Source organism: Orcinus orca, chromosome 8 (assembly GCF_937001465.1).
Source record: "Orcinus orca chromosome 8, mOrcOrc1.1, whole genome shotgun sequence".
Taxonomy (NCBI): domain Eukaryota; kingdom Metazoa; phylum Chordata; class Mammalia; order Artiodactyla; family Delphinidae; genus Orcinus; species Orcinus orca.
The window spans coordinates 48,382,667-48,408,930 of NC_064566.1; the positions used below are offsets into that span (position 1 = coordinate 48,382,667).

General features: G+C 43.2%; 2 protein-coding genes across 3 annotated transcripts in view; one reads left to right on the forward strand and one right to left on the reverse strand.

Moving 5' to 3' along the window:
- RRP8 (ribosomal RNA processing 8) overlaps positions 1 to 16,060 on the forward strand; it is an 83,619-nt gene extending 67,559 nt beyond the window's left edge. For both annotated transcript variants that reach the window (XR_004476539.2, XR_007478981.1), the window contains 2 exons: positions 14,257 to 14,362; positions 16,004 to 16,060. The gene's annotated coding sequence lies outside the window, so the exon portion shown is untranslated. The remainder of the gene's footprint in view (positions 1 to 14,256; positions 14,363 to 16,003) is intronic.
- DNHD1 (dynein heavy chain domain 1) overlaps positions 1 to 26,255 on the reverse strand; it is a 67,611-nt gene extending 41,356 nt beyond the window's left edge. Inside the window, 9 exon segments of the mRNA XM_004279282.4 lie at positions 7,186 to 7,237; positions 7,371 to 7,508; positions 7,618 to 7,872; positions 13,738 to 13,894; positions 15,893 to 16,003; positions 16,083 to 16,286; positions 20,754 to 20,927; positions 24,228 to 25,041; positions 25,310 to 26,255. Coding sequence (XP_004279330.3) covers positions 7,186 to 7,237; positions 7,371 to 7,508; positions 7,618 to 7,872; positions 13,738 to 13,894; positions 15,893 to 16,003; positions 16,083 to 16,286; positions 20,754 to 20,927; positions 24,228 to 25,041; positions 25,310 to 25,373 — 1,969 coding nt within the window. The 5' untranslated portion in view covers positions 25,374 to 26,255.
- Positions 26,256 to 26,264: the final 9 nt, after the last annotated feature.

The following is a 26,264-nucleotide window of genomic DNA, read 5'->3' on the forward strand; positions in this document are numbered from 1 at the left end:
TTATGTGAGATGATTGTATTGTTTAGGCTGCTCTTAGGTCTTCTGTTACTTCCAGCTGACAGCATTCTCAGTGATTTAGAATTCAAACTCACAAGTAAAATCAAAGGACTAAGAGAGAGAGATAAAGCCTTGATGACATTGCCTGAGCCCTGAATCCAGCTGAGCCTGAATCCAGCTGTATTCATTAATTTCTTAGTTATAGGAGCCAGTAAAAAATCTCCCCTTTTCCTTAGCTAGTTTTGAGTTAGGATATGTAATCCAAAACCAACTTGCACGTTTAGGCCCATATAATAGATGTTTAGAGCCAGGACAAGCATAGCTGAAGATTGGAGCCTCCTCCACCATATACACCCTTCTAAGAGGATATGCTCTGACCTATAGCGAAAACCAATTAATTTGTACCATGGCCCATTGCTCTTGCCAGATCTTATGGATACATGACTCTCTGTAGGGTAGGCTGAATCAATCATATTTCTTGTCTGGAAAATTTGAACTAAGTCACACAATCAGGGAAACTTAACTGAAAGATCATATATAGAGTCAAGAATGGAGCTGGTGGCATAGAACGTCTAAGTCATTTGGAAGCAATGGTTATAAGGGAGCAGAAAGTTCAAAGGAAGTAGAGACAGCTAGTGTTAGGAGAGAATCAGGGGAATTGGGAAGAAGCACAGGCAGAAGTAGAGATGAAAGGCTAATCAGCAATTTGAGAGACAGGGACTCTCTTCCTGACTTTCTAGTTTCAATTTCTCTGAAGTTTGGTGCTGCTACATCTTTTCTGCCTTTGAATTTGGTAACTCTCTGTTTTGTGAGCTCCAAAACAAAGATGGGGTTGAAGAACTGTGATTCCAGGTGCCAAGACCCATGAGAGCACTCAGGCAATATGATGCTATACAGTCAATTCATGTGTGCTTCTGAGCAATGGAAAGAAAAGCTAGTGCATTTTTAATATAATTTGGCGAATGCAATATCCCAACAGCACAGAACACTAATGACTTCTTAGCCAGAGTAAGAGTGAAATAAAGAGAACTGATATCAAGTAAATCAAAGAAACATAAGTTACCTGTCACTGCTGAGTGATTTGGGCTTCCATTTAAAATATATATGTTTTAGTATAATACATATGAGTCAACATGGAGCTTCATTTCAAAATATCCATCCAACTTGAAAGACCTAAATAATGATAGGTCTTTACAGTAGGTTTCCTTGAAGGAGTAACCCAGACATTTCACACAGAGCAAAGCAACTTGTCAAACATATTTATAGGACTTTTCATCGTTTCAAAATTTCTTACAGAGTGGCAAGAAAAAAAACTCCTTCCCCTCTCATCTATGAATCCGCTCACTGTTACACTGCTTCCATCTATACTTCCTCTTGCTGGTCATACTGTTCACACCTCACATTCCCAAGAGACCCTCCCTGCCATCTGCAGCCCCCTGGAAAAATATATACTAAGGACAGTTTCGTTCTTTGCATTATATCTCTAAGCTAACTTCAACACCATTCCAACAAAAATCTACTTCAAGAAATTTTTATAATAAAAATGAAGTAATCCTTTGTCCCTTTTCAGGGTTACAGATTTATCTTACCACAAATATCAAAAATATATTCTTTTAAACTTCTTTATTGGAGTATAATTGCTTTACAGTGTTGTGTTAGTTTCTGCTGTATAACAAAGTGAATCACCTATATGCATATGTATATCCCCATATCCCCTCCTTCTTATGTCTCCCTCCCACACTCCTTATCCCACCCCTCTAGGTGGTCACAAAGCACCGAGCTGATCTTCCTGTGCTATGCAGCTGCTTCCCACTAGCTATCTATTTTACATTTGGTAGTGTGTATATGTCCATGCTACTCTCTCACTTCATCCCAGCTTACCCTTGCCCCTCCCCACGTCCTCAAGTCCATTCTCTACGTCTGTGTCTTTATTCCTGTCCTGCCCTTAGGTTCATCAGAATCATTTTGTTGTTGTTGTTTAGATTCCATATATATGTGTTAGCATATGGTATTTGTTTTTCTCTTTCTGACTTACTTCACTCTGTATGACAGACTCTAGGTCCATCCACCTCACTACAAATAACTCAATTTCATTTCCTTTAATGGCTGAGTAATATTCCATTGTATATATGTGCCACATCTTCTTTATCCATTAATCTGTCGATGGACACTTAGGTTGCTTCCATGTCCTGGCTATTGTAAATAGTGCTGCAATTTGAACATTGTGGTACATGACTCTTTTTATAGTTTTCTCAGGGTATATTGCCCAGTGGTGGGATTTCTGGGTCGTATGGTAGTTCTATAGTTAGCTTTTTAAGGAACCTCCATACTGTTCTCCATAGTGGCTGTATCATTTACATTACCACCAACAGTGCAAGAGGGTTCCCTTTTCTCCACACCTTCTCCAGCACTTATTGCTTGTAGATTTTTTTTCTTTTCTTCCTTTTTTTTTTTTGCGGTACGTGGGCCTCTCACTGTTGTGGCTCCTCCCGTTGCAGAGCATAGGCTCTGGACGCCCAGGCTCAGCGGCCATATCTCACAGGCCCAGCCACTCTGCGGCATGTGGGATCTTCCCGGACCGGGGCACGAACCCGTGTCCCCTGCATCGGCAGGCGGACTCTCAACCACTGTGCCAACAGGGAAGCCCTGTAGATTTTTTGATGATGGCTATTCTGACCGGTGTGAGGTGATACCTCATTGTAGTTTTGATTTCTCTAATGATTAGTGATGTTGAGCATCATTTCATGTGTTTGTTAGCAATCTGTATATCTTCTTTGGAGAAATGTCTATTTAGGTCTTCTGCCCATTTTTGGATTGGGTTGTTTGTTTTTTTCATATTGAGCTGCATGAGCTGCTTGTAAATTTTGGAGATTAATCCTTTGTCAGTTGCTTCATTTGCAAATATTTTCTCCCATTCTGAGGGTTGTCTTTTCATCTTTTTTATGGTTTCCTTTGCTGTGCGAAAGCTTTTAAGTTTCATTAGGTGTCATTTGTTTATTTTAGTTTTTATTTCCATTTCTCTAGGAGGTGGGTCAAAAAGGATCTTGCTGTGATTTATGTCATAGAGTGTTCTGCCTATGTTTTCCTCTAAGAGTTTGATGGTGTCTGGCCTTACATTTAGGTCTTTAATCCATTTTGAGTTTATTTTTGTGTATGGTGTTAGGAAGTGTTCTAATTTCATTCTTTTAAATGTAGCCATCCAGTTTTCCCAGCACCACTTATTGAAGAGGCTGTCTTTTCTCCACTGTATATTCTTGCCTCCTTTATCAAAGATAAGGTGACCATATGTGTGTGGGTTTATCTCTGGGCTTTCTATCCTGTTCCATTGATCTATATTTCTGTTTTTGTGCCAGTACCATACTGTCTTGATTACTGTAGCTTTGTAGTATAGTCTGAAGTCCGGGAGCCTGATTCCTCCAGCTCCGTTTTTCTTTCTCAAGATTGCTTTGGCTACTCGAGGTCTTTTCTGTTTCCATACAAATTGTGAAACTTTTTGTTCCAGTTCTGTGAAAAATGCCATTGGTAGTTTAATAGGGATTGCTTTGAATCTGTAGATTGCTTTGGGCAGTGTAGACATTTCCACAATGTTGATTCTTCCAATCCAAGAACATGGTGTATCTCTCCATCTGTTGGTATCATCTTTAATTTCTTTCATCAGTGTCTTACAGTTTTCTGCATACAGGTCTTTTGTCTCCTTAGGTAGGTTTATTCCTAGGTATTTTATTCTTTTTGTTGCAATGGTAAATGGGAGTGTTTCCTTAATTTCTCTTTCAGATTTTTTATCATTAGTATATAGGAATGCAAGAGATTTCTGTGCATTAACTTTGTATCCTGCAACTTTACCAAATTCATTGATTAGCTCTAGTTGTTTTCTGGTAGCATCTTTAGGATTCTCTATGTATAGTATCATGTCATCTGCAAACAGTGACAATTTTAATTATTCTTTTCTGATTTGGATTCCTTTTATTTCTTTTTCTTCTCTGATTGCTGTGGCTAAAACTTCCAAAACTATGTTGAATAATAGTGGTGAGAATGGGCACCCTTGTCTTGTTCCTGATCTTAGAGGAAATGGTTTCAGTTTTTCACCATTGAGAACGATGTTGGCTGTGGGTTTGTCATATATGGCCTTTATTATATTGAGGTAGGTTCCCTCTATGACTACTTTCTAGAGAGTTTTTATCATAAATGGGTGTTGAATTTTGTTGAAAGCTTTTTCTGCATCTATTGAGATGATCATATGGTTTTTCTCCTTCAATTTGTTAATATGGTTTATCACATTGATTGATTTACATATATTGGAGAAACCTTGCATTTGTGGGATAAACCCCACTTGATCATAGTGTTTGATCCTTTTAATGTGCTGTTGGATTCTGTTTGCTAGTATTTTGTTGGGGATTTTTGCATCTATGTTCATCAGTGATATTGGCCTGTAGTTTTCTTTTTTGTGACATCTTTGTCTGGTTTTGGTATCAGGGTGATGGTGGCCTCATAGAATGAGTTTGGGAGTGTTCCTCCCTCTGCTATATTTTGAAAGAGTTTGAGAAGGACAGGTGTTAGCTCTTCTCTAAATGTTTGATAGAATTCACCTGTGAAGCCATCTGGTCCTGGACTTTTGTTTGTTGGAAGATTTTTAATTACAGTTTCAATTTCATTACTTGTGATTGGTCTGTTCGTGTTTTCTATTTCTTCCTGGTTCAGTCTTGGCAGGTTGTGCTTTTCTAAGATTTGTCCATTTCTCCCAGGTTGTCCATTTTATTGGCATAGAGTTACTTGTAGTAATCTCTCATGATCCTTTGTATTTCTGGAGTGTCAGTTGTTACTTCTTTTTCATTTCTAATTCTGTTGATTTGAGTCTTCTCCCTGTTTTTCTCTTCATGAATCTGGCTAATGGTTTATCAATTTTGTTTATCTTCTCAAAGAACGAGCTTTTAGTTTTGTTGATCTTTGCTATTGTTTCCTTCATTTCTCAAAAAGATATTGCGATATTGGTAGGATATTGCCATAGTAAAGTTAAAGTAAGAACTTTAAGGTAATAGTTCCTGAACTTGACACCTGCCAGATGAGGAAAATGATTATCTGATTGTATTTCTCAGTTTTAAACTGCAGAATATTCCTGATAAGACTGTAAGAGCATCCGATAGTAACACTAATAACCTCTTTTTGGTCTCAAAATGTTCCAGTTCTAAGACTGTCCTCTGGAAAATGTCATAGAACATAGCTTATAAATAGAGAATATGTTACAAGCACTTTATTAGTAAAGCACTGGGTATTCTTCTAGGGACTAGAATCTAGTAAATATATAATTTTGTTATAAGGGGCTTATTTTTCATATTTTTGGGTATAAATGGAGGTACTGAAATCATTTTGTAATTTGGTTAAAATGCCGTACAAATTTTGCCTCATTTAAGTAAAAGATTTCTCAGATGAATGTATTTCTTAAAGACTACTTGTAGTGTTTTACCTGCTACATGTTTATTGTATATTACTCTAATTTTCATAAAGAACTTACAGAAAAATCCCAAATCAGAACTTTGATTCTGGTTCCTCCACGATATTAACTTGATTTTCCATGCTGGCCTTGTTTTTTTCCTTCAAATTCTGATTTTGAAAAATCTTAAACATGTAGAAAAGTTTAAAGGATCTACACACTCCTTTCTTTATCTATCCACTTAGACTCAACAATTATAACATTTTGCCACATTGCTTTTTTTGTTTTTCCTTCCCTTTTTCCTTTCCCTAAACTATTGGTTTGGCCAAAAAGTTCATTCAGGATTTGCCATACTTATGGAAAACCCCAAATGAACTCTTTGGCCAACCCAATACTTGCAAGATATGAGTAGCGTGACACTTCACCCCTAAATACATCAGTCCCTGATGCTTTTCTAAAAGTAGAAGGGATAACCCAAGACATTGCAAGTGAATATTCTCCCTTTCACTAGGATTTAGAATAAAAGTTGAAGGGTTTTTGTTTGTTTGTTTTGCCATTCAAAGGAAAATACTGGAGCATGTGCACAGTATGCATTAGTACATCATATAATGAGGAAGCACTGTGAAATGTATGATTTACCTAAATCTTTAATACTACTACTAATAAGATACTATCTGTAACATGTACTACTATGTGCTGGGCACTATTCTAAACATATTACTCTTTTATTCTTCAAAACAATGCTGCAAGTGAGGTATTTTTGTTTTCCCATTTTACAGATTAGTGAACTAGCCTGTCTGATTTCGGAGCCCTTCCTTTTTCCACTGTACCATGTAAAACAAACATCAATAATCTCTATTGATTAATCTAGATTCACTTGAGAAAAAAATGTGCCGCAACTGGTGTGATTTGTCAAAGACACAGGCTCGGGAATTCCCTGGAGGTCTAGTGGTTACGACTCCGAGTTTCCACTGCAGGGGGCACTGGTTCAATCCCTGATCGGGGAACTAAGATCCTGCATGCTTCGAGGCGCGGCCAAAAAACAAACAAAGAAAAGAAAAACACAGGCTCCTTTCAATGACCCTTTTTCTTCCTTGTCACCTAATTCCTAAAATTAACCTGGTGTCTTTACATTATCTTAATGAAAACGTACTAGTTGAATGGGAAAATGAAAAAGCACCTTCATGTCAGAGGTGACTGAATGCATTTAATGGTTTTATCTGTGACAGCGTGAGTATTCCAAATAAAGGGAATGTGAAGGTGTATTTCCTCCCTGATGATTTACTAGTTTGAGGATTGATAGTCAATGATAACTGGTAACTATAAAATAGCTCAATAATACTAATGAATTATTCTATATGAAATGAAAAACAGCTGCATGAAATAAAGCAAATATTGAACAGGCAGAGTTCTTCAAACAAGTACAAATTAACTTAGCAATCAAATCCAACTGTAAATGAAACGCCATTATGACATTAGAGAAAAACCTCATGGAGTTAGGACAAATCAGAGGACAATGTATTCACACTCTTTCATACACCTCTCACTACACTCAGGTGTGTGCACGTACATACACATAGGCACATGCACGAGTGAGCAAAAACATGCCTCCACTCTCCTACCCCCCAACACATGTGCAGACCCAGGTTAGAGCTGCTCCATGCATGCCCAGTGCCCGACTCTCTGGCCATTAGGACACTGCACGTGCCCTTCTCCCTCCTTCCACCCTTCCTCCCCGCTGCCTAGGGCTCCTTAAATACCTTCAAAATACAGGGAATCCCAGAAGGTCTTCGGGTCTGTACACTGCATTACCTTCATGCCAAGGTACAGAGAAGGGGCAGAGATAGCAAACAATGAGGGTTCAGACCAGGCTGAGAGCTTCTGATTATACAGAGGATAGGAAGTGGTAATTCCTACAGCCAGCCCCCTGTCCAATCCAGAATACCTTCAGGGCAGAGACCTTCGTAGACCTTAGGCCCCCAATTATAATCTGGATCATATTTTCAATACAGGGCTCATGAGACAGCTGGCCACAACTGTCAAAGACCAGCTGTGCTGAGAGAAAGGGTTTCTGCCTTGGAGCCTGTAAAGGAGGGTCAGGAGAGGTGGTGGGGCTAGATGTCAGTATTCGCTCCCTACCAGCTGGCCCCTGACTGCCCGCCAACCTCCACACGTGCCACCCACCACCTCACTTGCAAGATGTTGGCCACAAAAGAGGTTATCTCGTCCTCTATGATGGACACGAGGTTCTGGCAAATCATGTAGTCTACCAGGCGGGCCAGTTGTCCCATCTGCAGCAACCAGGCTTCTGCCTGCTTCAGCTTCTGCTCCAGCTGCTGGCACTGCATCCTCTGAAGGTATAGGGAGCCCTGGCCTGTCCTGATCCCCTTGCAGTTTTTCACTTGCTCCTGCAGGCCCTGTTGCATGTGGTAGGTATCCTCGTGAATCTGTCAGAATAGAGAGTGGAAAATTCACTGGAGAAAGGGGGATGGAGACCAAACTGGCCACCCACTGGCCCGTTGCAAAGCCCTCAGGTCGTGGAGCCTAAAACCTAGATATACACATGAATGGCTGCTTTTTAGTACAGATTGGCCCTGGAAATCTTTAGGCGACCAGGGAAGATGTGAAATGGAGAAGATACATTGAGAAGCTACAGTGAGTTATTTTGATAGGCCAGGCCTGTCTGCCAAGAGCCCCCAGGATGGAACTCAAATAGAAAATTCGTGCATGTGTAAATAGAGAGATTCACAATGCATAGATTAGACAAAGAAAAAGAGAGTCTGGCTAAGTAAGGCTCAGCAATTATTCCAGGATATGGAGTCCGATCACCAGGCCTGGGTGACGTGGCCTGCTGACCAGCACAACACTGCCTTCTGTGAGAATAGAAGCTGTCTCTGGCTACTGACATAGACTTTCTAGTGGGGGATAGGGTTGAAAGCCTGGGGACCTCTTTGTGGGTTCTTCTCACAACTGGGGAGTTCCTCAGCCTACACAGGCGGCTGATAGTTGCCACCTCTGGGCCTGTCCTGTTGAGGAACAGAGGGGAGACACCAGAAAGACATATTTGGCCAGATGGACCTTTTGTCCTTGCTGCTCTTTTATTCTTTCTGATGCTCAACAGAGTTTGTGATTAGAACTACGAGTTGTCTGTGGATTGTATTCTGCTAACTCTGAGCTCAGATCCCAGTCTTCTGAGATCCAGACCCAAGGCAGTTGAGACCTAAGCTAGGCGTGTCATACACGGACATGCCTTGGACTTGGCGAGGTGTCCTCTCCTGTGCTCTAGCAATACCCTCAATACCCAGTGCTTCCCACGTCATAGTCCTTAGTCCAGTGTACCATTATCTACTCGTGTGACTCATCCACTACACTGTAAATTCTCCAAGGAGGCCTCCGTCACACCTTATTTCATGTCTCTACGGCTTAACACAGTGCCTGGCATGGACGGTTCCACAGTAAATGTTTATAAAAAGAATGTACCACCTCACACTGAAAGGGCTTACTGAGTGACAACTAGGATAAAACCATAAAAACAACAACAACAATAGTTATTGGGTTGGCCGAAAAGTTTGTTTAGGTTTTTCCATAACATCTTATCAGTATATGTTTTTAAAACCTCATCATTAGGGGCAATATCTTTAGAGTTCTAAGGAAATTTTTAAAACCTAGGATACTGTATCTAGCCACAGTATCACTGAAGTTTGAGGATGAATAAAAACATTCTTAGATGTACAAAGACTAAAAATTCACCATCCACAGATTCTCTCTGGAAAAAAAAATAAACAACAGTATATTTCTGACAGAGGAAAATGAATATAAGAGGATAAAGTGGTCTACAAGAAGTTCTGATGAGCAAAAAACAATCTGTGAAACACATCGTTAATTCTAAATGAGTAGCTGTAAAACAAGAATGTTCATAACAATCTAGAACTAAAATTCCAGGAGATATCAATACAAGCATAATGAGAAGGGCAGAGAGTGGGGAGAGGAAGAGAGGAGAGAAAGGAAATTAGAAGAGTGCTAAGGTTTTATTCTGCTTAGAAGAAAGATATAGACACAAACTCAACTTGGCATTCATTCAGTCAACAAATATTCACAGAGCACCTACTCCATGGCATACACTATAGTAAGCAACAGAGACATGTTAGTGAATGAAACAGATAAAAATCCCTACCCTCTTGTTGGGGGGGGGGGAATACAAGAAACATAATAAATAAATAATATACAGTAAACATATAAATAATAAATTTATATTGTATGTGAAAATTATAAGTGCTGTGAAAAAAACAACAGAGCAGAAAAAGAGGAATCAGGAGTTCTCGTAATAATGGAGCTTTCACAATCTCAACTAGGGTGACTAGAGAGGGCCTCTCTGAGTGGGTGTTTTTAGGAAAAGACATGAAAGAAACATTGTTATAAAAATATAAATTGAACAGCTACCTCTGTTAGGCAGGTGTATAAATGTCTTACATAGGCATTCAGCTGCAAGGAAGAGAAAACCAGAAAAAGTATGGCTTAAGCAAGTAAAGGTTTATTTAATGCAGTAAGGAATCCATGGACGGCATATTGCCCCAATAATATCAGTCAGAACAAAGCTCCCTCTATCTTCCTCTTCTTCCATCCTCAATATGCCTTTCGCCCTCATCATGGTGAGATGGCTTCCCCAGCACCAGAAATTTCATCTAAGGGTTAGGCAATAAGACAGGAGTAAAGGTCCCCAAAGACATTCCAGTTGGATCTGCCTCTTTTTAAAAGTTTTCCCAGTGACTTCCACTTAAGTTTCATTGCCCAGAACTGAGTTACAAGCCTTTCTCCAGGTAGGAGTCTAAGAAAAGAAATAAAATCAAGATTCTGAAACTAAGAAAGATGAGTAGACACTGAGTAGTTCCTGGGCAATCACGAGAAGAATAAAATGTATAATATCCAAATCAGAAGAGGATAGCAATAGCAACAAAAATGTAAAACAACCCAATGAAGGACAAAAAACACAAGGAAGACTCAAATGGAAAGCATAGGAAATAGAAAACACCAAAATGAGACGGGAAAAACAAAGCCAAGCCTGTAATAGACCCTCAGACAAAACGTTTCCCAGCTCTTTCTAAGAGATATATATAAAACAAAGTAACAAAGGGAGGTTGAAAACAAAGGGATAGAAGAAGATAGTTCAAGCAAATGCTTGATGCTGTTAATATCAGACAAAAGAGAACTCTAGTAGAAAAGTAGTAATAAGAGTGAAGACATTTTCATATCAATAAAGTTATGAACCTTTATGCACATAACAACATGATTTTGAAGTACATGTTGCAAACTGAAAGAACATCAAGGAGACATTAATAAATCTATAGTCATAGGAGGGGATTTTTTTTTTTTCTTTGCCGTACGCGGGCCTCTCACTGTTGTGGCCTCTCCCGTTGCAGAGCATAGGCTCTGGACACGCAGGCTCAGCAGCCATGGCTCACGGGCCCAGCCGCTCCACGGCATGTGGGATCTTCCCGGACCGGGGCACGAACCCGTGTCCCCTGCATCGGCAGGCGGACTCTCAACCACTGCGCCACCAGGGGAGCCCATAGGAGGGGATTTTTAATGTATATCTCTCAGTGACCATTAAATGTGATGTATGATTCTGGATTGGATCATAAAGCAGGGAAGAAAACATAGTTAAAAAGGACATTATTGAAATAATTGGCAAATTTTTAATAAGGGTTGTGGGTTAGATAGTAGAACATATCAAAGTGAAATTCCTAATTTTTTATAATTGTACTATAGTTATGGAAGAAAATGTTCTTGTTCTTACAAAAAACACACTGGCATATTTAGGGGTAAATGGACTTGATGTCTGCAACTCACTTTCAGATGGTTCAGCAAAATAATGTATATACACATAGAGAAAGAAAAAGAGCATAAATGATAACATAAAAGGGACAAAAATAACCATCTGGGTGAAAGGTATATGAGAATTTATTACACTATCCTTGCAACTCTCCTAATAAGTTTGAAATTATATCAAAATTAAAAGTTACACAAGGAAGGAAAGAAGGGAGGAAGGAAGGAAATGGGTTTATCCCAGTAATGCAAAGGTGGTCTAACACTGAGAATTCACCATATTAACAGACTAAAGGAGAAAAATCCCATGATCATCTAAATAAAAGTAGAAAAAAAATCATTGGACAAAATTCAACACCCATTCATGAAAAAAAACCTCTTAACAAACTAGGAATTGAAGGAAACTTCCTTAAAAATTGGTAAGAGTGTCTACCAAACATTCGCATTTAATATCATTATTTATTTGTTTCTAATCTATTTGAGTTATTCAGTAATGCTACATTTTGATGGGCAGCAGCATGTTTTTATTTAGCACAGATTACAAGCTTGGTTCTGTAACAATCCAGTTGCCAGCTGTGTTGATTACTCATCTTCCCTCACTGCCCCCCCTCACCTTTGGGGTGACTGCCAACAGGGACAGGTTCCATTCACTCCACATAGCGGCACAGAAAGAGGTAACTGTTGCATTTGCTTGTCCTTTCACTCTTTTTATGGTGATTTTTTAAAAAATTAATTTTAATATAGACAATTTATTATTTTATGGTTTATAATTTTTATATTTTAAGAAACCCTGAGATGATAAAAATATTATCCCATAATGTCTTCTGAAAGCTTTTTGGATTTTTTTTTCATACTTAATGTCTTTTATCCACCATGAATTAATTTTTTTCTTTTTTTTTGGTTGCATTGGGTCTTTGTTGCTACACATGGGCTTTCTCTAGTTGCAGTGAGCGGGGGCTACTCTTCCTTGTGGTGTACAGGCTTCTCTTGTTGTGGAGCTCGGGCTCTACACGCGCGGGCTTCAGTAGTTGTGGCTTGCGGGCTCTAGAGCGCAGGCTCGGTAGTTGTGGCACACGGGCTTACTTGCTCTGCGGCATGTGGGATCTTCCTGGATCAGGGATCAAACCCGTGTCCCCTGCATTGGCAGGCGTATCCTTAACCACTGCGCCACCAGGGAAGCCCCACCATGAATTAATTTTTGTGTATGGTATAGCAACTATTAGAAAACAGTAATGCTTTAAAACACCTTTTATAATAGCAACAAAAAATATCAAATATCTAGTAATAAATCTAATGAAATATTTTCGGGACCTCTAAAGGAAACCTACAAAACCTTGTTAAGAGTAATTAAAGAGGGACATGCAGGGGACATGGGTTCGAGCCCTGGTCTGGGAGGATCCCACATGCCGCGGAGCAACTAGGCCCGTGAGCCACAACTCCTGAGCCTGCGCGTCTGGAGCCTGTGCTCCGCAACAAGAGAGGCCGCCATAGTGAGAGGCCCGCGCACCGCAATGAAGAGTGGCCCCTGCTTGCCACAACTAGAGAAAGCCCTCGCACAGAAACGAAAGACGCAACACAGCAAAAATAAATAAATTAATTGATAAACTCCTACCCCCAACATCTTAAAAAAAAAAAAAAGACATACAAAAATGTTCATAACAGTTATTCACAATAGTAAAAACCTGGAACCAACATAAGTGTCCATCAACAGGAGAGTTAACAAGTAAACTGTGGTACATTTTTATAGTAAAGCACTACATAGCAATACAAAAGAGTGAACCACTACTACCTGCAATGTTATGGATAAATCTCACTAACATAATGTGGAGTGAAAAAAAGCCAGACGAAAAAGAGAACATGCTGTCTGATTCCATTTACGTGAAATTCCAAATCGGACAAAATTAATCTATGGTGACAGAGGTCAGAGTAGTGGTTACCTTTGTGGAGGCACTGATGAGAGAGGTACCGGGGAGCTTGCTGAGGTGCTATAAATGCTCTATATCTGGACCTGCTGGTAGTTACATGGGTGTATACATATGCAAAAATTTCAATAAACTGTATTTAGGTGGCATGTATCACAGATACAAAGCAGGCACACGAAGGAAGGACTCCATGACTGGATGCTTCTACCAGCCACAGTGTCCTGTCAAAGGTTCAAGATATGCTCAGACATGAACCTAGCAGCATGAAAGATGAGGATTCCAACTCTCAAATTCTCTAATGCTCCTGGCACAAACAACTGAAAAAAAGACGTTGTTATGTTCCTTTTCCTCTCTGCTCAAGGCTTTAGGAAAAGGTTGAGTCCAAGTCTCTGCCTACCTGTTATTAATCCATCCACCTAGAGCAGAGACTGCTGTTGCTGGACAGGACAATGGCTCTGAGCCAACTGCAGAGTCCAGAACACACAGGCAAGCTTAAGCCAAGAGGAGGCTGAAACACTGGCAAGTTCAGCTTGGAGAAAAAGCTCCCAATAAATCGGAGCCTCTTACCAGATGAAGGATGGATGTGCAGAGATGCAGGCAGCGATGGAGCAGCCGCAGAGCTTTGTGGTTTTCCTTGGCTAGAGCCTGCCGTAGGTCCAGCAACTCGTAGCACTGATCTGCTTCACGGGGGAGCCAGGACACAGAGCGCAGCTCCTGCAGAAGCCTGGAATCAAGGACTAAACTGCTCAGAGCCAGCGACTCTGCCCTCTTACCTTGGACACCTTTGACTTCTTCCTAGCCCAGCTCACATCAGAATGAGCAAAGGTTTAGAGAGATTATAATATTCCCAGGGACCAACAGTGATAGCCTCCTCTTGAGGGTTCTTTGGAAGAGTTTAAGCCCAGGAAGTTGCTGGCTGGGGAACTCTTTGGGAAAGGCTTGGGGTATGTGCAAATGTTTTTTGTTTTTTTCTGTTTTATGTATTTAATTTTTATTTTAATTTTTGAATTTTATTTATTTTTTTATGCAGCAGGTTCTTATTAGTTATCTATTGTAAATGTTTACACTGAGTTACCTTTCTGCCAGGAAAGAGGGTCAAAGAGATCCCAAGGTGTGACTTAGAAGGAGAGACTGCAGAGGCTTCTTCCATGGAATAGGGGAAGCCAAGGGCCCTAACAGTCTAGATGGACAGGTAGGTTTTATTTTATTTTTTCTTTCTTTCTTTCTTTTTTACTATTTTTTAACATCTTTGTTGGAGTATAATTGCTTTACAATGTTGTGTTAGTTTCTGCTGTACAACAAAGTGAATCAGCTATATGTATACATATATCTCCATATCTCCTCTCTCTTGCGTCTCCCTCCCACCCTCCCTATCCCACCCCCTCTAGGTGGTCACAAAGCACTGAGCTGATCTCCCTGTGCTATGCGGCTGCTTCCTACTATCTATCTATTTTACATTTGGTGGTGTATATAGGACAGGTAGGTTTTAGAATCAAAGGTGAGGAACCTCCAACTTCCCTATGGGGAAGTTTCATCCCTGACAAAACCCCACTTCTCTTATTCATTCCCCAAACAACCACCCTGAAAAATCTACATCTCTAAATATCCTTGAAAAAATGAAGGACCCCCCTAATAAGCAGAGGATGATCACAATGGGTGTAATTTATTCAGTACCTATTGGGGCACTGAACATGGTACTTTATATTCACAATCTCATTTAATTCTCACTACAGCTGTGAGTAGCAGAAATCTTCCTCTCTTGTTTTCAGATCAGGAAACTGGGGCTCAAAGAGTAAAGTCCCTTGCTAGTGTTCAGGACTTAAATTCAGATCTGTGCAGCCCAATTATGCCATGATGATTAAGCTAGACTGGAGGATACCTAGAGCAGAGGTTGCAAACTGGTAGCCCATGGGCCGAGTTCAGACTGAAAAGGTTTTTATATGTACCACTAAGAGTTGGCCAGCACAGTGTTTTAATAAAAAATTTCACTAACCAGGTAAAATTAAGAGATTTGACAACAAAATGTGGATTCCCAGGTCATCCTGAAAAAATAATGTGGCTGACACACTGGACCCATGTTCCCCATGGCAACAGTCAGTTGGAACTGAGTAGTGACTGTTCTCTTTAGGTGCAATCTCCAGACTGACTGCAGTCCCACACTCCCTAAAGTCTTGAATCGAACCCACTGCATTTCTTCCATAGCTCCTCCTTGGGACCTGTAGGCATCTGAGCTTGCAACTCCTATCACAGAACATAACTGGAGTGGTTGAAGAGTTGTGCAGAGAAAGCAAGAAAGTACTGAAAATAGGAGTAACTAAGCTTTTCTTAAAAAAAAAAGAATCCAATTAATACCATAGTAAGAGCAGAGTTTCAAACACCTGCATTATCATCCTCAAATTTGATATTTAATAATTGTATGATCTGGGGCAAGTTGATGTAGAAATTAATACATAGAGCTATGTTCAGAATATATTATTCAGAGAAAAAAACTGGTTACTTAACAATATGTAAAGTATGATCACATTGGTATACGTGATGGAAAAAAGACTACAAGGATATGCAACAAAATGTTTGTCACGGTTATTTGTAGATGGTGAGACTGAAGATATTCTTCCTTTGTGCTTTTTTTTTGTATTTTCCAAATCTTCTACGATGCACGTGTTGTTACTTCTTGTAAAATAATTTTTTAAAGTTCACTGAAGTTGTGTTTTGAGGACCTCACCTGCTAATATGGAGTAGCCCAACTCCAAAGTGGGGCACGGCAAAGAGCAGATGCTTCTCTAGGAAAGCCCGGTGCCGGTGCAGCCTCTGCAACTTCACACCCTTCTTCCAGCTACAGATCAGAGGGCAGTGACAGTGGCTGTTGCTCCTTATGACACTTCTTCCCAAATCCCATACCCGTCATCACCTACCAGGCCAAGGCCTTGCGTAAGAGGAAATACTTGAAGAACGGAATGAACTGGAGCTGTTGCCAGAGGACAGAGTGGTGGTGCCAGGTACCCAGCGTCATTGCCTCACTGCCCTCCACAGGATGTACGTGCAGGACCCCAAAGGGAGAGAAGATGTAGTGCTCAGAATTCACCTTGTTGGGTGGTACCACCATCAGGCTGTAAGGTCTTTAAGAAAGGGCACAGATCAGAGCCTTGCAAACTTGTGCAGACTCCAGGGAGGGACAAAAGGACAGGAAGGGGGACATAAGTAGGCAGGAAAGAAGGCGGAAGAAAGTGGGAAGAGGGGAAAGAGAGCAGAATGATCTTCAAACCAGAAAGATGGAATATTAAGAAGAAACAGAAGGCAAAAATAGGTGGGAAGAAAGAAAAAGACCCCTAGCCAGTCCCAAGAAGTTCCTATCTCCAGACCCAGAGAGCTAACATCCCATCAAATCTAAGATGCCATCAATTGTAAGCTTGCAGCATTTTTAAAATTATGTATTTGTTTGTTTATTTATTTAGGCCATGCCAGGTCCTAGTTGCAGCATGCATGCGGGATCTAGTTCCCCAACCAGGGACTGAACCCGTGCCCCCTGCATTGGGAGCGAGGAGTCCCACCCACTGGCCCACCAGGGAAGTCCCTAGTTGCAACATTTTCTTATGAAATGCTAAAATTAAAAAAATGCCACCAATATGATATGCCACCAATTTGTAAGCTGCATCACAATTTCAGAGATGTTGAAATGTGAAAAAAAATGTGCATCTTAGAAATGATAAAATATGTATATCCCTAGATGCTGAAATAACATGCAGAGATAATCAGGGAATGCTGTTTGGAGTAACTGAGAATGGGGAAAAGCAAGAATAACTAGAAGACTAGACACAGGCCATTAAGAGGAAAACTGCCACCTAGTGAACCAGACAAGTACCTCCAGAGCCATCTTAACATCCTACTAAGTTGTCTTATTTCAAGAAAATGCACCTACATCCCACATTAAATACAATTTATATGTAACTATATAGTAGTTGCAGAAAACTAGTTGCCATAATGCTATGTTTGGGCACATTTAATAAAGCATTTATTCATTTTTAAAAATATTTATTTTGGGGGCTTCCCTGGTGGCACAGTGGTTGAGAGTCCGCCTGCCGATGCAGGGGACACGGGTTTGTGCCCCGGTCCGGGAAGATCCCACATGCCACGGAGCGGCTGGGCCCGTGAGCCATGGCCGCTGGGCCTGCGCGTCCGGAGCCTGTGCTCCGCAACAGGAGAGGCCACAACAGTGACAGGCCCGCGTATCACAAACAAACAAACAAAAAAACAAAACAAATCTACATGACTCAAGCCCCCTCTCTTAACCACTGGGTCAGTTGGCATCTCACAGGGTAGCTACCTACCCTAACTGAAGCCTGACTTCCCAAGGGAACACTCCTTCCCCTGTGGCCTTCTTAATGGAGGCTACTCTTCCCGCACAGGGCCAAGAGTCAGGGACAGCTGAGTAAAGACTCTAAGGAAGTGAGGGAATATGTTCTCCCCTAAGTATAAATCAAAATCTAGGACAGGGAGTTCCCTGGTGGCCTAGTGGTTAGGATTCCGGGCTTTCACTGCTGTGGCCCAGGTTCAATCCCTGGTCAGGGAACTGAGATCCCACAAGCCATGTGGTATGACAAAAAAAAAAAAAAAAAACTAGGACAAATAAAAGAAAAAAACATTTTTTATAAATTTATTTATTTTATTTATTTATTTTTGGCTGTGTTGGGTCTTTGTTGCTGCACACGGGCTTTCTCTACTTGCAGTGAGTGTAGGCTACTCTTCGTTGTGGTGCATGGGCTTCTCATTGCAGTGGCTTCTCTTGCTGCAGAGCACAGGCTCTAGGTGCGCAGGCTTCAGTAGTTGTGGCATGAGGGCTCAGTAGTTGTGGCTTGCAAGCTCTAGAGCGCAGGCTCAGTAGTTGTGGCACACGGGCTTAGTTGCTCCGCGGCATGTGGGATATTCCCGGACCACGTATCGAACACATGTCCCCTGCATTGGCAGGAGGATTCTTAACCACTGCGCCACCAGGGAAGTACCAAGAAAATTTCGATAAATGCAAATACTTTGAAAGAAAACCTGTTACATGGCAAATAAATAAAGTGAAACAAAAAATGCCAGTTTCCACTTTTACTGATGGTGCACTTGAAATTTGGACCAACACTCCCACTTGAGAACAACTAGAAAAACTGGGCAAAGTATCTGGATAAAATATGAAAATCATCAGATAACCCACAAATCAATCCCCTGGGCTTCCAGTTGGGACCCTGGTTACAACACAGGTTGAACCAGAAAACACCTCCCTCCTTGGTGTGGGGCCCCAGCTGCAACTTCTGCTGTTTAGCTTTCTGAGTCTGTTGAAAGCTCATCTCCTCTTCTCCATCTTTCAGGAGCATATAGTAAAACTGACACACCATTGCCTCTGCTGGAATCCCTGGCGAAAAGCAGAACCAAGTGCGAAACTCACTTCATTGGGTCCCTTCTGTGACAGATGTTGGCGCTGTGATTATTCACTGCCTTTTTAGTTCGCTTGCTCATGGTTTCTTGTCTCTCTCTGTGCCTAATTGTCTTTGATTGTGCTGCTTCTCTGACTATGACTGAGCTGATAGTTGAAAGCCCTAAGCTTGTAATTTTCTTTCTGTAGGCTCTCCACCATGGTCAATAGGCATCTCATTCAGCATTGCTACCATTACTATCACTACTGCCGGACAGTCAAGTGTAGCAGCCGCTAGGTGTCAGTAGGTAGGTTATCACTTTCAACCACAGTGACTAATTAATTGTGATGCCACTATAGGTCATGGATTACTAGTATACTATTTCCCATTAAGAAGGAGGCCGGTACTGTCCAAGGCCAAGGACATTACCAAAATAATATCAAAATCCCATACTTGAGGATTGTTTCCTGGGACCACTCGTAATATCAGGTACTATATCAGAGTCTGGTCAGGAAAACAGAAATTGCATTAGGAATTTCAACAAAGTGAATTTAACAGAGAAAATGTGTTTTAGAAAAAGTGTCGTAGGACACCTAAAAAGCAAAAAGGGAATATTAAGCGCAGAGACAATAACTGCAGGAAATGGACGCCAGCCCTAGAACTAGAGGAGCAAAAGGAAGAGGTTTCTCTAAGAAGGAGATGCTGCCTGCCTGTTACTAGTATATAAGGAGTTTGCAGGGGTGTGTGTGTGGGGGGGGGGTGCCTTGCAGAGCGGTGACTCAGAACTCTGATGGGAAGATGCTACCCAGCTGGCGTTGGTCCCTCTCAGGATCAGAGGAGGCTGATTCAGAAACTGGCAGCTGCTGCCAGAGTGAAAGACATGAAGAACAAGCAAAGGAAGGACAGAGTCCCTTCTCCTCTCATCCTGCTGTCCAGGCTCCTTCTAGCACTCCGTATTAATCGAACCTAACAGGAAGCTGGCTGAAAAAGGAGAAATGAAGTTTGCAGTCTCAGCCCCAGTATTACAAAGCAGGGAGAGGAGAGCAGAACTAGAGCCAAGAGACCATTGCTTAATAACTGGCACAATGCTCTCAGTGAACTTTCGTTAAATGAACTGATCAGTAAATCAATGGATGGTACAGCTCACTAGCGCCACCTAAGTTCAGGAGGAAGAGGTCAGTGTATGCAGGAAATAAGGCTCCCTGGGAGTGGGTATCAGATACTGCTTAACAGTGAGACAGTCCTAGGTTTAAGTCCTTTTTCCATCACTTACTATGTGGTCTTGGACCAGTTACTTAACCTCTCTACGCATCAGTCTATTCATCTCATATATGGAAATAATAATGGCACCTATCTGGTAGGTGGGGATTAAATGACACATGGATATAGAAAAGCTTGATTAATGGTAATTAGTATTGTTATTTCTGGGAAGAGAAGAGACTTGAATAAAGCATTTAAAAATACTAAGATTTGGATCTAATGGAAGAAAGTGAATGAATGCCTCTCAAGTCATGTGGATTGAGACTTGTTTTTATCGCACAGAGATAAAATTAGGACGAAAATGTAGAAGTAAAAAGAAAGTAGTCTAAGGAACAGGATGCCTTGCAAAACACAAAGCTTCCCTGAGAGTGTAAAGATTTAAACAAACACCAAGATTCTTGCATTGGAGTTAGAAGAGATCACCATTAAATTCCCTTCTGAGGCAATGACCAAATGTTTCTATCACTCTAGGACAGAACAAAGAAGACAGAGAAAAAAGTAGAAAAGAATGACTAAGACAAAAAGCTATGAGAGGGCTTCCCTGGTGGCGCAGTGGTTGAGAGTCCGCCTGCCGTTGCAGGGGACACGGGTTCGTGCCCCGGTCCGGGAGGATCCCACGTGCCGCGGAGCGGCTGGGCCCGTGAGCCATGGCCGCTGAGCCTGCGCGTCCGGAGCCTGTGCTCCACAACGGGAGAGGCCACAACAGTGAGAGGCCCGCGTACCGGAAAAAAAAAAAAAAAAAAAGAGTGGAGAGGAAGCTGAGGAGAAGGGAAGACAGAGGGAAACCTGGAGACAGAGGAGAAATGAGAGGGAAGAGAAGAAAGATAGGAGAGGAGCGGGTCTAGAGAGGAGGAGGGGGGTGGGGAGGCAGCATGGGAGGAATTCCGGGGGCGGGAGGAGTAGGACAGGGGTCTAGGCGGGTGCTCTCACCGAAAGTCGGGGCTGGGAGCCACGTTGAGATAGAGGAAGTGGATCTTGTTCAGGTATCTCTCTGTCTTCATTACGGTCATTATCTGGCTACCCAGGAGGGAAGTCTGCGGTAAGAAGCCAGTGCTTCTTTCTTGGAAGATCTCCTCCCCAGGAACTTCCGAGTCAAGCTGAGACCTGTACGATAAAAAATCAGGAGAGAAGAGGCAGAGCAAAGCGGTCAGGTGGCCACTGTCAGCCAGTGAATGAAGGAGCTAGATCAGGTGCCTGAGAGGACCTGATGTGACCTTGTCAGAGCCTGTCGACCATCTACACCCGAAGGTTCACATACTGAGCAAATACAGCCCATGAGGAGATACAGTCAGGCAACTATATTCGTACACCTGTGTGTGAATAACCTCTCCCCTTCTGATAAGTGAATAATCATTCTGGATTGATTGTGATTACTATGACGTCAGTATTACATAATACTGAGTAAAAGTAATGGGAATACTTGGCTGTCCCAACTCATCACCTTGCAAGCGCACGGTCCTGGATTTCTTCCCTCTGGCAGCCTTCCTAACATTCTTGATCTCCTATCTTTGCCCCCGTTATACCTGCTTTCCAACCCTGCGTGATCTCCATGGTTGTGATTCTTTCTTACTCTTCCTCTATCATCACCCAACTTCCAGCTTCACATCCATCTCTTCCCAGCCGGGATCCGATGACGCATCCTTCAGCCCACTCAAGCCTGCACCAGTACCAACAATCTTCCTATACTTCTACCATACCAGTCGATAAAATTGGTATTAAAATTAATTATTCAAGAAGCCAGAAGTCAATTACCTGGACTAATAATTTTGGTTAGAGCACAAAAATAAAACTCTGAAAAATTAATCAAAGTATTTTCGTGTCATTAATTGACCCAAATCTAGATCAACAGAACAAGTTACCCCAGGGATACAGTGCAATCCTATTCTAAAGTTCACATCAACGGTAGGGTTTATGATTTTGACGTCAGATCAGGACATCTTAATGGTGTAACTGCTATTAAAGATTCATTTCCTCAATAATTAAAGTGCTACATGATCTAAGTAGGTTCAAAAGATCTCAGAACAAAGGAATGTCATCAGCTCCTCTATAGATTCCTGGTGTCCAGTCTCCTCTGTGGGCTCACTCTGCTCGATGTCTTAGTACAAGTCCTCAGGGAGCTACCCCTTGCAGTCTCCTCAGCTGCTATTCCAGGCCTCAACCTACCCACCCCCCCCCACCTATGCCCAGCCCTGCTGAGCTCCCAGTCACCTTCTCTGCCTCCATCTCTGCCCAGGGGAAACTGAGGCTCTCAGCCATGAAATAACTCCCTCAAGTTCAGCTGCCTTTCCACACATTTATCTGTACATATTTCCATCCTAATCTTGTCTCCTAATTTGCGAGGAAGGAGTGACTTTCTTCTCTGCAAGGCTAACTCGTCCATTTGTGCTCAGGATCACTTATCCCGCCTTCATGATGTATTTTTTCTTTTTTTAAGATTTTTTTTTTTGATGTGGACCATTTTTTTTAAAGTCTTTATTGAATTTGTTACAATATTGCTTCTGTTTTATGCTTTGGTTTTTTGGCCCTGAGGCATGTGGGATCTTAACTCCCCAACCAGGGATTGAATCCGCAGCCCCTGCATTGGAAGGTGAAGTCTTAACCACTGGACCGCCAGGGAAGTTCCCTTCATGATGTATTTTCAATCTCTTCTTCTTTGACTGTTAGCCTATATTTATTCATTCACTCTACAAATATTTATTGAGCACTTACTTCTCAAGCACCGTCTTAAAGACTATAAACATCTCTTCATTTTTTGGAGTCCTACTCAGACACCACTATTCTTTCAATCTGCTGTCCTAATCTCTCTCTTTCCCTTTCAAGCCAAGCTTCATGAAAGAATAACAAAACGTGATTTCCACTTCTTCACCTTCCATTCACTCCTGTATGCACTACAATCTGCCTTCCTCCTCACAAAATGCCACTGAAACCACTCTCACCAACCTCTTCCTTATTGCTAAATTCAATGAGTATTTCTCAGGTTTTTCTTACTTGCCTCAGTAGCATTTAACACTACTGACTGCTCCCTCCTCCTTGAAACTTTCCTCTTTATTTCACCTCCTAATCTTCAAGATATTTTGTTAACCCTAATCTAAACCCAAACTCCTCTGACGTGCTTTCCCCTAACTCTGATGTGTATACACACACACACACACACACACACACACACACACACACACACTCCAGAGGAGCAGCCAGGGGAAAGGCCGTGTTCTTTGATTTTTATAGCACTTAACACAAATCGTCACGATATTTTACTTAAATCAACGTACTTAACATCTATCTCCCTTAACTAAGCTGTAAAACCCCAGGGAAGAGCTTGAGTCTATCTTATCACTTCTGTATCCTCACCATCTAGCAGTTCCTGATATATATTAGATAACCAATAATACTTCTTGAATGTATCAATGCCTGGGAGGCCAGGCCTGGGGAACATGGTACAAATTAAGTCACATTAGCTAGGCCTCAGAGGTTTACTGCCAGCTCCAAAGAGAGGACAAAGAACTTGGCTTCTTGCCAACATCTCAGCCCATTCTCACTCCAGTTAGGTTCCCCCGGGAAAGGAGACTTATACTTAGGGCCCAGGGAAGATCTTTGACAAGAAGAGTCTGCTGGGGTTACTGAAGGCATACACTGTTGGCACTGGCCACCTGTCATCAGGCCCCCAGGAGCCTGCCTATCTGCCCACCAGTAAGACTTCAGGAAAAACTTGACCCCGCCATTAACTTAGAGCAAAAATTGAGAAAGCCAAGCTAGACTGAAGGTAAAACTACCCTTCTTCCCAGACAGTGAATATGTCACAGACAAGCTGGCCAGAGGACAAGGAGAAATTCCAAGATTAGAGTTAGAGAACTCTCAGAAGAGGGGGTCTCTGGAGGCATTCTGAAACCCTGAAGAGAGCAGTGAGAGCCAGATTGGGGAGAAAATCACCTCTCCAGGGGCCAGGATCCCCTCACTCGCAGGGCAGGAAGAAGGCTCTGGAAGGTCAGAATGAAAGTCCTACCTGTCAGTGCTGCCAACTGTAATGTGCCTTGGAGCTGGCTTAGTTCACACAGACATGAGTGGGAAGGGTCCTCAGACAAGCACTCACCTAGGAGCATCCCGAGGGAAGGACCTGGATCAAACATCCGGCACCCAGCACTAGGGAGGCCCAGAGGCCAGACTCAGGGATTACGAACAAGTGAGAAAAACAACTAAGCGCTATATGAAAAAGAAGTCTAGCAACTCTGGAAACTCAAGCTATTGTCTGAAGCTTTGGCTTCCTCATCGTTGACTTTTGATTTTCATTCATGTCTGCATTTCCCTATGGGGATTAACACTGAGACCGCTGGGTTTATTTTGCAGACAGAAAGGAAGAGGGTTCTTCCTCTCTTTTGCTCAAAGCCCCAGACTAGGTCCCTCACTTACTTAGTCTCTCTTCTTCCGACAGGCTCCTCTTCTGCATTGTCACCGTCACTGCTTTCATACTGTACAGGGATGTCCGTCGCTAGTGCCAAGGGCAGGAGGCTAAGGCCATCTAGCCAGTGGGCCTCTTCCAGGGCCACCTCAGTACCAACAATACCCAGGCTGTGCTGTAGCTCAGGCAGTGTCAATGGTCGCAGCCATGTGGCCAGCCCCTCCTCTACTTGCTGCCCTCCCCACCGGGCCTGCACAAAAGGGCAGGCTGGGCGTGGGGGCCCGTGATGGAACCTCTGCTTCTGGGGATAGCAGTCAACATGGGAGGTGCCCTCTAACAAAGAGGTGTCTCGGGGAAAGGCCTGGTCCATGGCACCTAGCAGGTCCAGCTGGAGCTGGGCCTGGACCCAGGGTGCCCAGCGGTATAGCCGCTCCAGGAAAGGCAGCAAATCAAGGCGACCAACAAGCAGCGCACGATATGGAGGCAGCAGACCCAGCACTGCGTACATGTAGTACCAAGCTGCAGGGCCGCCATCCTGCAGCACTGCTGAGAACAGAGTTTGGAGCTCAGCTACCAGGAGCTCCAGCACTGCAGGCCGCCCTGGCTGAGTCACTGCCTTCAGAAACTGCCTCTGTTTTCCCTGACAGGCCCAGCGCTGCTCTGCTGTGTCTAGGACACCTACGGAGTGCCGAGATTCAAGGGCTTTAGCTGACGCCTCTTCATCCGAGACCAAGAGGAGCCAGGCATTCAACTGCCGTCGGACTGACCCTGCCCACTGCTCGGGATCCGACTGCCAGTTCCAGGTTCCTGGTTGCTGGATCTCACCTGCTTAGTTCAGCCCAAGAGAGGGCAAGAGAAGGGGGCTTAGGCTCTGGGCAGGGTCAAAGGGATTGGGAGAAAGGGAAAGGGAGGGACTTAGGACAGGAAAATGGATGGAGCTGCAGGACAGAGCTAGACCAGCAGAGGGCCTTTCCTGAGACCCTCAACCGACCCCAGATTCCCCCCAAGACTGCTAAAAAGCAGGCCCAGGACAGAGGTAGGGCCCTCTCCGCACAAAAGTCCCTTCCCACTGCCCAGAACACTGTCCCCTCACCTGGCCTAAGGGGCACAGGAGGCAAGGGAAGGGAAGAGAACGGCATCTGCTGGTGAGGTTTCATGGGGAAGTGCCTGCTGGAAAAATGGATGAACTTAGACTCGGGTCCCAGGCACAGGCTCGCTCTACTCACAGCCACCTCCACCCAGAGACTCGCACACACACGTGTGATCACTTGTAGACACACGCACACCGAAAGGGCTCACTCAGAGGACCTTAGAACAGCAGGGAACTGTCACTGGGATTGGAGCCTGGCGATCGCCTGAAGGGAGGAACAGGTCGTCACTCAGAGGCAGCAAAGCCCCAGTCCCATTTGCCCATGGGCTGAGGGATGTGTTGAGGACAGAAAGCAGAGGGGTGGGTACAGAGAACTACTTGGTTGGATGGAGTGGGGCCCGGGGTAGACCGGAGAGGGCCGGGCTGGAAGGAGGAGGAAAGAAGGAAGAGGAGGGGAGGAAAGGGAGGGGAGGAGGGTCCGTAGGAGCGCAGGAGAAGGGGACACGCCTGGGGGCAGTGGCGAGAGTGGGTGTCTAGGGGGCGGTGCGAAAGGAAGCTGATCCCCAGCAGCAGACTCACCCGCAGCCCCACCCCCTCCCAGCGGTTAGAACAGTTACTGGATCGCTTGAGGCCCGAGCCTCCTTTGAGAGCCCGGGCGAAACCAGAAAGGGGCGGGGCCTAGGGGGGAGGGGCCGAGCCCAGGCCCAACCTACAGGCTGCCTGCCGGCCTTGGGAACAGGCCGTCTGACCGGTTGGGTCTGGAAAAGAGCTACGTGGTTGATTTGGGGAAGTCGCAATCCTGAGGGCGTCGTGGGCAGGTGTAATGCACGTGCCTGTTTATCTATTACTGAGCCTGTAAGCTGCCACGGGCACCAGCAAGCAGTCTTTGGGACACTCCCCAACCCGGGCACCAGCAAGCAGTCTTTGGGACACTCCCCAACCCGACACACACTCGCAA